This window comes from Pristis pectinata, chromosome 6 (genome assembly GCF_009764475.1).
Source record: "Pristis pectinata isolate sPriPec2 chromosome 6, sPriPec2.1.pri, whole genome shotgun sequence".
Taxonomy (NCBI): domain Eukaryota; kingdom Metazoa; phylum Chordata; class Chondrichthyes; order Rhinopristiformes; family Pristidae; genus Pristis; species Pristis pectinata.
In genome coordinates, this window is record NC_067410.1 from 34,715,185 (window position 1) to 34,727,571 (window position 12,387).

Genomic DNA, 12,387 nt, shown 5'->3' on the forward strand with positions numbered 1-12,387 from the left:
CTGAATTGCAGCATTTAAATGACCATCTAAAAGCATCAGTAAGTTTAAGGTACGCATTGCGCATAATGTGACTGTCGATCCTGTGCTTACAGACAGGGCAACATCAATCCACATATAATGACCAAATGATGCCTCCCCTGTGAAATGGATTCACTTAAATGCACATTGGCATATCATTGTGGCCACACACAGGAAAGCATGCCTGTATGGCAGGGATGAACCCGCTAACTGTGATACTTTAAAGTATCATAGATTATGTTGCAGACGGATTGAGTTCATTAAATTGCCAGGGGATAAAGAATGGAATGGGAAGTTTCACAGCGAGTTTGGATGAGAGCAAAGGTAGAAATTCACTTTTCTTGCTGTTCTGTAGAGGCCCCACCTGGGTCTTCAGTGTGACCAAGAGCAAATGGAACATAAGAAATGGCTTCCTCTCAGAGGAGGCTGAAAGAGACAGAGGATGGCCGATGCCAAAGAGCTGCCTTCCAAGTGCATTCCCATTTCAGATCATCTGAGACACAATGAATCCAGAAATTAATATATTGCAAGGCAGAGTTGATAATAAACCTGTCAGTCGCTTTGTGCAGCTGGATTTCCAGTACCCATTCATGGCTGGATCACTCTGCCTGAGAGGAGGAATATGGCTACTTAAAACATCTTAGCTCTGGTCCATTCTAGGTTTTGACACCATTCCTAGTTTGTAGCTCAGCATTGCATTTGGGATGTCAAATGGATGCTTTATACTTGAGGTAAGAAAAGATCATTTCATCGAATGGAGAGCAGTGGGTGTCAGCGTCTCAGTGGACTTCCGTAAGTTCAACTTTTTTTAAAAAGAAAAATTTGTTCATGGGATAGAGGCCTACATTAGTCTCTCCTTGAACCAAATACCTTGCTTGGTCACTTCAGAGTCAATCATATTGGAGGATTTAGTGTCACAAATAATGCAAACTGCCTAAGAATGCCCAGGTGTATTTTGACAATTATCTGGTAGATTCATTGTCACTGTTATGGATGCTATGTTTATATTCCACATTTATTTAATTACTTGAATTCAAATTCACCAATTGTTATGGTGGGAGTTGAATCTAAGTTTCTGGATTAGTAACCCATGTCTCTGAATGCTAGTAACCTAAGTACTATGTTTCATTATCATTTTGGCTGCAATAGCCAGCATGCATGAGGAGCACAAGACTTCACATGTAAACAGCAAACATTTTCATGAACTACAAACTCTATCACTCCTTGAAGTGTGCCCCAACCACCAAAAGTCTTCACAGTCTAAGCTATGCATATTTGATCCACAATGTTAGATAACTCTTAGAAGCAAACATTATTACTATTCTTAACTCTTCATTTCAGTTAGTACTCCAAATTTCACTGAAAAATTCAATAATTACATCTGTTGGCCTTACAGATCTTAGAGGTGAAGGCCAATGGGTCCTCAAGATGAGATCTTATTGCCTTGCCTATTAAGGTGGGGGCTTTGCAGTATTGTCCAGAAGGTCTCATGCTCCATCCTTGACTGGATTAGCCCTGTCTGCTGCAGAACACAAGAAGAGGAGGAAAAAGGAGAAAGGGAGCAGAGGGCACTAAGTAGAGTCCTTCTTCGGATGTTCCATCAGGCCACAGTATAATACTATGAGTTTCACTAGCAGGCTACTTCACTTCCTCAGGGCACATGCAGAGAAGCAGTCCATGACCACAAGCCACAAGATTTTGCCACTATTTGATTTTGAAATCTGTCGCAAATGATCAGCCCACCATAGCATGTGCATTACAATGACCGTTGCTTCATGTGGAAGTCTGATCATCTTCCCTGGGCATCAGTGTTACTATGACCCACTCCTCCAATAGTAACACTTGAATCGGGGGTATAAGGAATAACAAAAACCTGAATCAAATGTTTAATCACAGCAGCTGCAAAAGTGTATGGGAAGATAAGCGTGGTGCCGCAAGGGACTTCGTGAAGTATTCCACCATCGGGGGGGGGGGGGGGGGGGTGCATTCAAGTCAAGGCAGTGGAAAAGGTTCTCTTAGCTCCACAGACACTGAAGAATGCTCTGTCTCATTCAGCATAAATCACTAAGTGCATTGTCATCCTCATGAATCACCCTGGTCTTCTCTGCAGTCTAATATTACTACAATATCTACAAAGGTTGCCCTTTGCTCTTTTGAACTAGGTATCATTAACTCATGAAAGTTTCCCATCAGAAAGACTGAACTACCCAGACAGTGCCCATTTGGGTACAATGCATCTGCAAGAGACTCTAAGTCATTGAAGCACTTGGAATTACGTCTGTTTCCTGGCTGCAGCTCCCAACATTCACCACGTTGGAGCTGCCTGCACAACAGTAATGTCAGTATTGCCACATTGCAAATGATGAGATAGGTGGTATCTCACCATCCTGAATAGCATGTAGGTTTGAGCAACAAAGGCTGACCTCTCACTACCCATAGGGGATTTTTTTCAATTCACTTTTTGGGATTTGGATATCACTGGCAAGGTGATAAATGCCCTCCAAAATGTGGTGGTGAGCTGTCTCCTTAAACCATGACAGTCCTTCTGGTGAAGGTACTCCCCTAGTGCTGTCAGAGAGGCAGTTTTGGATTTAGGTCAAGTGATGATGATGGAATGACAGCACACTTCTAAATCAGGATCGTATAAAAGTTCCTATGTGCCTCCTGCTTTTGTCTGATTTTTTGTGGAAGAGACAGAGGTTTTAGGAGGTGTTGTTGGAGTGGTCTGGGCTAGTAACTACAGTGGATTTTGTAGATGGTATACACCGTGATAGAGGAAATTAATGTTTAGGGTGGTGGATGGGATATCAATCTGCTTTGCCTAGATGGCGTAATGTTGCCTAAACTGTTGTTAGAGCTGCACTCATCCAGGCAAGTTGACAGTATTCCATGATTCTCCTGACTTGTACCATGTTGATGGTGGAAAAACTCTGGCGTTGCATGTGAGTCACTTGCCTTAAGATATGCAGTATATTCTGTTATAGCCTAGACTGTTGATGGCAATGCCAATGGATGTCATGGATAGGTGGTTACTTGACAAATGTCAGCACATGTTTGAATGCTGTTAAGGTATTATTGCATGCTGGTGTGGTCTTCTGCATTTGCTGAGGACTTGCCAACGGAACTACACATTGAACAAATGTCAGCAAAAAGCTCGTTTCTGATCTTATGGAGCTCTTATAACATGAGAGAACAAATAAAATAGTCCATATCCCACATCCCTCTGTTACTGTCCATCAGTGTCCCCCTTTTACACAAACTGTAAAAGCCAAGACAAAGCAAAACAACATACTAAACATCTGTTTGCATCCAATCAAGACCAAAATCATTCAATCATTGAAAAATCACCCTTGGTGCCCCAACCTGGTGCAAGATATTTCCCTTGTGGAGAAGTAAATTACAGACTGCAAGTATCTTTGGATCAAGAGGGCCAAGTCTTGGGCTAGACTGCTTTGCCATGAGTAGTGGCATTCTGAGCTAACTGGCTGATAGGTACCTGCAAGGGAACTGTCAAGGTCTCTTTGGTAGAAGCACAAATACTGTCTTTCTGCAAGGGGAAAGCAAATTCCTACTCCATGGAGTCACTGACAGCATCCTTGTTAAGTGATGCAGGCATGGCATTGACTAATGCTGGTTAGCTAACTCATGGATATTCACTGTTAATGTGCGCTAATATGGACAAGGCATTATGACTGGCACTTCATACACACACCTTGTTCATGAAAATCACACATTAACAGCAATGATTCAAATTGGAATGGGTATCTGTACAATGGCATTTCAGCTCATTTTCACGTGTAAGTGAATTTCCAGGTCACTATATCCATTGTCACCAGCCTTTGTGAATGTATTTTACTGATGACAGTTACTCATACCTTGGCAAACTAGATGTTCGGATGAATGCACAAACACAAGCAGTTTTGGTGGTGATGGTATGTAGGCTACATTTGCACAACTATCAATGGGAAAGCCCCTGAGGTGCTACATGGCAGATTCTAGCATCAAAGACACATTTGCATTACCACTCCAAAACAAGAGACATCCTGCAGGCCAGATCCACTTGGGGCGTGACTGGCACTCCACACCAACTCACTCATGCCCTCGAAACAATGGGAAAGTTGCAGTCTTAACATTGCCTTTAGCAAGAAAAGGCATGGTTTCATTTGAAAGCCTATCAACTTGCTAAAATCTCAAAAAAATACAACAAACAAAAAGAATAGTCCACATGAAATAGATTCTTGCTTGTTATCAAGTAAGCCCAAGTTGGATAAGTGTTATCAGTTTTTAAACATGGTAAAGAGCTTATGTAAGGGGAAATCTGACAGGGCTTGACCTGCTATCACTCATGGCATGGGGTCTATTTGCATCCATGCCATGAGTAATCACAGCATATTAGTGGTGAATAAGTCAATACTCCATCTGAAAGTGTTTGAATAAAACCAAACAGGTGAAAAGGAACTTATACATCTATATACAAAAGTAGTCCCCATTGAATTGAAATGATTTCAGAAAACAGGAAATATGATAATGAAAACAGAGACTGAGCAGAATGCACACTGTCTTCGTGTTTCCTGCACAGCCACTAACAATAGGGGGTCATGTGACACACTATCCCATCATTCAGTCATTAATAGTTGTGGTGGAGTAATTACACTTACGGTTCCTTTGCCTCAGGCAAATTTTTGAAATAAGATAGTTGAAATTATGATACCACTGATAAATATTAATAAGTGAACTTTTAATTTTTGCTACAGTATTCCAAATGCGAAACAACCAGCTAATGCTCCAGTGACTTACAATGCATTTGCCCTGGGGCTTTAATGCTTTATGCACTTAAAAAGTTTTAAAGAAATTAAATTTTAATATCTAATTAGTGAACGAGTCATTGTGCAGTGAGCAAGGGATCTGGGTATTGTGGACTTTGCAGACTGAATCCATTTGTTGATCTTACCTGTAAAGCAGCATTAAGTGGTGATCCATATGCAAGGCTGGTCTGTATATTTTTTATAATAGAGGGATTGCTGTATAAGAAAAAAGAAGATAATATTCACAATTCACTATGAGTAAATAATTGGCATACAGCAGACGTTTGTATATTCGGCTCCATTTTACTAACAGCAAAAAAATCACTTTTAAATTGGATTCAATTAAGGACCACCTGTAACTGACTCTGATGTTTTTTTTAATCTGATCTACAGGATTTGAACACTGTTACATTTAAACTTTTTGGGGTCCTTTAATGGCATGATTTTAAAAAAAATACACTTTTAAAGTTTTTTTTAAGAGAACTACAAAGTGTATTAATTTAAGTTATTTGGACAATATTCTGCAAATTGATTTCTCTCTATATATCTTTGATATAGGCAAAGGAAAGCCCTATACTCAAATGCATACAATTCAAAGTAAAAGAAGCTGAGGTATGTAATTTTATTAGGAGGTCCTACTGAGAATTTTCAAAACATTGTACCGATCTTGCAACTGTTCAAAAAGTTTGGAGGTGATGGGTTATAAATTATTATGGCTTCAGTTTAAAGATGCAGGATGCCTTTTTTATGTTTAAAGGATACAAGATGGAGCCCCCTTATTATCCCAGCCTCTTTGGCAAGTAAATTAATAAGATTAAGGAGGGTATTATATTAACCAGATGTAAAAGTGAAAAGAGAACAGTTATATTGAAAATGAGAAAGGATATACTGAAAATGAGAAAGAATACTGTAAGAAACAGTTATTAAACAGGTGAGCCATTGCAAGAGATGATGACTGGCAGGGAATAAATTCAATTTAAATGATATTTTGATATATGCAAGGAAAGGGATAATAAAGATTAGCATGGCAGATTGTGGGGGGCAGTGGCAGTTCAGGCTGAGAATTTATATTTAGGCTATGTATCATCATTGCTCAAAAGTAGAACTCTGTGACTTTAGCCTGAAGGTAAAGTGTGTGTGTGTGTGTGTGTGTGTGTGTGTGTGTGTGTGTGTGTGTGTGTGTGTGTGTGTGTGTGTGTGTGTGTGTATCTCCTATGACATAGGTCATGATCAGTTGCAGATCTTTTCTTTCATTTCAGGGATATTATTCCATGTGACATACCATGTATCATTATGAAATTTACTCATTTGTAATGATTGAAAATGTCGATATATATAATTGCTTTACTGTTGTTTTCAGAATTACTTTTGTGAATGCACCAATTTTCCTGTAAAAGAAGATGAAGAGTGGCCTCGATTATTTTAATGATAAACTACATTTGCAACCAAATGTTGCTCTTTTTTATAGAAACCAACAGAAATGTGTCAAGAGTGATATAACTCATTGCAGGTCTAAATCAGACATTTAGCTGTACTGGAAATGGGAGATGGGTAGGGATCCAAAAAAGAAAATGCAGGAAATGCACAACAGGTCAGGGCACACCTGTGGGAAGTGGCATAGATAACACTTTGGGTCAATTTGAAGGGGAGTTCTTTTGCTTACAAAACAATGGGCCTGGAATTAGGCTTGTTATAATTGAGTGAAGAATATTGCTTAGCAGCATTTTGCTGGAGGTGATGAGGTTTTCAAGGAATTGTCATTGTGGAGTGTGTTAGCTTTGAAATATCAAAAGAAGAGTAGAGTGCCCTAGAGTTTGGAAGAATGGGGAGCTGCTTCATATGTCAGAAATCTGGGATGAGTGAAGGACATAGTGGCCTGGTAGCAAAGGTCTTCATGGACATACTCCGTTTACCTGGACCTTAAAGATTTTTTTTTGCATCTGTATTAATACTTAACATTAGCTACAATAAAAAAAAAATCAGAAATTCATTTAGGACCTCGTCTGACTGGTACCACATCATACCATGCATCTACTACCAAAAGACCAGCACATTATGTTTTAATATGAATAAGGATCAAAAATATGATAATAAGGCAGCTCCATTCAAGTCTGAAATAATTGGTTTAACAAGCCAGATAGTGGTATTTGTTTGGAAACTAAAAACACCTTTGTTGAAATATGTATTATCGCAGAGTATTTCTTCATTGTTGGAATGGAGTCATTGTATATCAACAATTTTAGAGTATTAAAGAAGAGGTCCAGGTTATCATCTTATTCAAATATTCTTGTCAAATAAGATTTTATTACCTGTCCCACACTTATTTGGACTAGTCTTGCTTTTCTCCCTTTAGATTCTCTGATATTACAACTACATGCTGAATTATTTGGGACTAAAGCAGAATTCCCGCATAATCAAACAATGGCGATTAGTTCTGAGATAGCCAATGATATTTTTTCTCTCCCACAACATCCTCCCCTAAAAAGTGGAGTCTTCAACTATTTCATATCGTAGGCAAACTGAAATCTTGACCATTCTGCTGCAATTTTAAATTTAGTATTTATGGTTCAGATTTACCTAGTCTAGTGCAGCATATTCCAAACTTTTGTTTTTCTAGCTGATCCCTCTTGTCAATCTCCACTGAAAATAACCTGCAAGTGCATTAATTTGATAATTTGGTGCATGAATCACACAATGTTTTCCAAGCTGGAGTTATGAATTTGGTTGCAAGTTCTAAGGCATATGACAGGTTCTATATTACAACACAACCAATGAATTTGTACAGAATTCACACATAACTATTTGAGGGATAGCACTAATATGAGAAGTTGGGTGTCAGATAAGACAAACTGTAATATTTTGAATATTTGGCAATAGAGAAATCACTGCCTGATGGAAGGAGTTGATGAGTCCTTCAGCTATATGTGTCTACATTGGCCTTACAGCCATTTTGTTTTTAATGTGATCATGACCAATTGTAAGATTGTACTTGAATTATTTTAACTTCTTCAAACTGTGGGCTGGGGGCAGAGAGTGGTACATGGATAAATTGATGAAGCTGCTTTGTTCTGAGCTCAAACTGTATTAGCGTTGAAAAGTTGCACAATATATTAACTTTCACATTTGAAGTGGCGTTTTATATATATAGGGAGTAATTTAATTCATTTTTGTGATTGATGTTTGTAACCAGTTGAAGTATTTGTGAAGTATATTGCTCTTGTGATATTACATTTTTGACTTGCTTCATCTGATGATTTTGAGAATCGTTCAGAATGACTTTTCTACATGACTGTAAAAATCAACAGCTGTACCTTCTATGTCAATGTCCAGATATAAAGAGTGCACAGTTCTAAATTTTTCAAGTGTGATCGCAATGTAAATAATAATGGGGAATATTTCCAAAAGAATTGGAAACAAAATTTCATGATGTCACCTGAACCTTCTCTGTAATCAATTATCTGAGAGATTATTTAAAATAGAGCTCTGTTATAGCAACACTGTATTTTGAATAAAGTACAATTTGGTCAATAGAAGGAGTCACACTTTTAATGCAACAGATGTTATAACACAGAGTCATTCTTACATAACATACTAATTCTCAGGGCAATCTGACAGATGGTAACCATGCAATGCAAAGCAGAAGCAAAAAAGTAGCAAGCAAAAGCTCTTACTGTGCAAATTGTTCATCAAAGCTTTCATCAGGGTAGTATTTTCGAGGACGGCCTCGTTGAATATGGCGACCACGTTTAAATTCTTCATCATCAACAGTCCAAAAGGACCCAAACTCATCCTCTACTCTGATAAAGCACTTATGCAGTGACAAATTGGTGCGTATGGCACCCTGGGATTATAGCAGCAGTCAAGCAGATGCGATGGAAAGACAAACAAGGGCAATGGGATTTGGGAGAGAACAAAAATCACACACAAGGGTTGGGTAAGGAAAAGGAGAAAAAAAAATGAAATAAGCAAATGATTTGTGGGGTTAATATGTGTAGCCTGCAAGCAGAAGCATATGATGCAGAACACTAGGCAAGCAGATGGAAAGGACATGGGGTGGGCACCATGGCATACACAGACTGGAAAACAAGGGGAAAGGACCCTGTGACAAAGCACTTGCTTTCCATGCCCCACATTTTCCTAGACAGCAAGAATATAACCAAGCAACACCCTTCCCTCCATCACCTGCAAGCAGCCATAAGCTGTAAGTTAAACTACAGGGGAGCTAGCTATGCTAGGAGGTTTAAGCAATTAAATATGGTGGACATACCCACTGATCTTTTGTGGCCTTCGCTTTTGGAATTCTATTTCGTCCACTGTCCACACTGCCCCTTTAACATTTTCTACTCGAACAAAACACTTGTGAAGACTAAGATTATGGCGCACTGCATTCTATAGTAAGTACAAAGAAGAAAACATTCAATATTGTATCTAAAAGAAAGGAAGTATATATTATAAGTGTTGCCACGGCCATAATGAAGAATCATAAAATTCAAGCTTGCTGTCAGTGTTTGCATTGACAGACTCTTGTCAAGCTATTCAATTCCATCCATAGTTCTTTGATCAGTTCAGAAAAACAGTTTGTGGAAAAGAACGTAGATGTGGCACTTTTTCTGTAGCTAATTGATAAGGTTTAGTTAGATTGTTGATACCACTGTAACATTATTCTCAATGCTGTAGCACACAACAAGCATTCCTATTGGAACTCACACTCAATTCGTAAGAAATGACAATGTACAAGACAGTAGCATTTTCCACTTTGTATTCAATGACTGGCATCAGGAATCAGAATAAAAGCTCAAACATATTCTAATTATTTACAGGTCACAATATGCACCATTGTACTTATATAGGACAATAAAAAGTGATGAATGTACTGAAAACATTTGTATGGGGTAATAAAAGGTGAATAGATCTCAATTAGCAGATTTAGACAGTTTGAAGCACTGTTCCAACAATGCAGCTTAAATCCAATTCTAAACAAGTCCCTTTTATTTATTATTTTACTCCTCACCAAATGTGATATGTTTGCAACTGTTTAACTAGTGATTACCATTTAGAGTTGAGTTCAAGATTCCTGCTTGTTCTAGCTGTAGAAAGCAAATCTGGTCAAACTTTACTTCAGCAGCCTTCACTCACAGGACACCTTTGTACTATTTACCTAGACTAGATTCAAGTGATGCTCAGAAAGGTGAAAAACAATTGTTACCTACTAGGTCAAATTTGAGTTGCTGATTGGTAAAGGAAAAACACTGCTATATATTCATAAATCTAATGCCAATCCAACTGGATTTTATAAAGGTAGAAGATTGAAAAATATGTTTGGCAAAATGGAAATACTTTGCAATTTTTATTTTGGTAATCTAATTTGGCACATAGCAGTCATTTAGCAAAGACTTAAATCAAAATTAAATGTGCTAAAGAGGTTCATTTTTTTTTAATCTATTGCTCAAGAACAATCACAGCATTGCCCATTTTGAATTGCCCCAGAAGTGAAGACCCTTATGGAGTCAAAATCCTTTAGTTAGGCCACATTCCAACCTTAATGAAATAGTATGAATATAGTAAACAGACATTGCTTCTGACTTGTCAGAACCATTTGAAGCTTCTGCCCTACAGCAGTATGTTTAAAGAAAAGTCAAGGAAAGGATCACAAGTTATTACTAAAGACATATATATATTTGCTTTTCATATGCTATTTATATGCACACTAGTTATTCATAAATAGATGGAAGACACTTTCATACATACCAATTCTGTGTTTCTACAATGCTGCATGCTGCCATGCAGAACTGAGTCACAGTAGGGAAGATGAATGTTCATCACTAAAATGTGCCCCATGGAAGGACTGTCAGCAGTTGGTGGAGCATTCTGTTAAAGAGTTGAATGAATCTACTGAGCTGGTACTTGTCAAAGTCACAGCTGTAGATCTGACACGTTGAAGATGGACTAAATCTGCCATGTCGTTTAAATAACGTGTATGCATTTTTGAGAATCTTTAGATAAGAAAAGTCTCATTTTTACACAAACAAAAATACACTTCAAAAATGGGACTAAGGAATGAGAAACAAGTAACAAATTGATAGTGTTTAATGCATTAAAATAGATAATACTGAGGAACAGCTCCACACTAGTTTTAATTATTAAGGTCAGGGATGGCCAGTTACTGCATTAAAGCAGTAGATGTGACTGAAGATCTAAATCTTACTGACATTCATATTCATCCTTTCCCTAGAGACAGGTTATGACTATTGTACAACGAATTTGAAAATTTGCGAGGATCAAGTGAACCACCTGATAGGTTGATTACAAAGAATGACTTTAATAACAGTCATGGCAATATCTGAAGAACAGATCTTCCAAGAGTGTAGGAGGGGAGGGGGGCTGGATGTTGGCAAGGATGAATCTTTCACATAAAAGAAAATCAGAGCATTTGCTCCCAGTGATACTCTGAGGGTAAATCTTCTTCAAATACGTGGAATTTTGTTTAGCTTTATTTTATTTTCTACTTTTTTGTTCTATCCTGTTAGTAGCAATGACTTCCTGGGCACAACTTTGAAGGAACCAGCTTGCAGTGACATTGAAGAATGAAAGCATCTTAAGCAAGTTAGGTGGTGTTTCTGAATCTATTTGCTTTGTAAAGCAGAACACAACAAATAAAACAGAAATTCACCTTTCTCTTACAAGAAAAATCAAATTGTTCTCATTATCTATTTTAACAAAACCTATTTGATTCTTCCATTATTTCAACCAATAAATCTAACTGCAACTTTGATTACTGTAAAACATGCTACAATTGGCGTCTTCCAAAATAGTGTTACGGACTATGTTATTATTGGTGAATGTCCCTTTAAGATAGAGCATAGTGTGTGTGTGGCGTGGTTACAACAGAAGATAAAGGACATAATGACGTTTTTGAAGCAGACAGTCGGAGTCAGTCAGAGGAGAGAGAACGAGAGAGCGAGAGTGAGAGAGAGACCAGCCTGCTAGTCTCTATCGATGGATGAAAAACAGTAACTGTCTGTAAACAATCCACGTATGGATTTTTTTTGGAGTAATCCGGTGGAGTCCACTTTGTCGTTAACCTGTAGAGGGAAACAGGTATTTGTGTGGACGGCCACATCGTGGATGCCTTTCGGGGTGGCAGATACTTCGGAACAAGCAGTGGGGTTCACTTTGTTATTGACCTGTAGGATACACAGGTATTTGTGTGGACGGCCACGATTCGAGAGCCTTTCGGGGTGAGGAAGATGCGGTGGAGTAGTCACTGCTGAGTGGACACTTAGGTGTCGTATGGGTTCCATCGTGGAACATTTGGATTTCATAATTACTCTCCATTTTCTCTCTACATCTACGTTTTTGTCTTCAGTCAACGGTGGTTTTGAAGAAGAAGTCTTTGCTCACGTTTCACCTTACAGCTTGCTGAACTGAACTTTGAAAACTATTCCTGGACTTGGAGTTTGCCACACACACACTTTGAGTTTAGTTTTTGGGGTTAATGTTTAAGATTTAACATTTTTACTTCTAACATTTTTACTTTTATTTCTCTTATTATTATAAGTAGTTA

The 12,387-nt window shown here is 38.1% G+C and overlaps 1 protein-coding gene across 12 annotated transcripts in view; it reads right to left on the reverse strand.

Annotated features, from left to right (window-relative positions):
- foxp1b (forkhead box P1b) overlaps positions 1-12,387 on the reverse strand; it is a 458,146-nt gene that overhangs the window by 20,284 nt on the left and 425,475 nt on the right. For all 12 annotated transcript variants that reach the window (XM_052017521.1, XM_052017520.1, XM_052017525.1 and 9 more), the window contains 2 exons: positions 9,091-9,212; positions 4,970-5,039 (listed from right to left, as the gene is read on the reverse strand). In XM_052017521.1, coding sequence (XP_051873481.1) covers positions 4,970-5,039; positions 9,091-9,212 — 192 coding nt within the window. The remainder of the gene's footprint in view (positions 1-4,969; positions 5,040-9,090; positions 9,213-12,387) is intronic.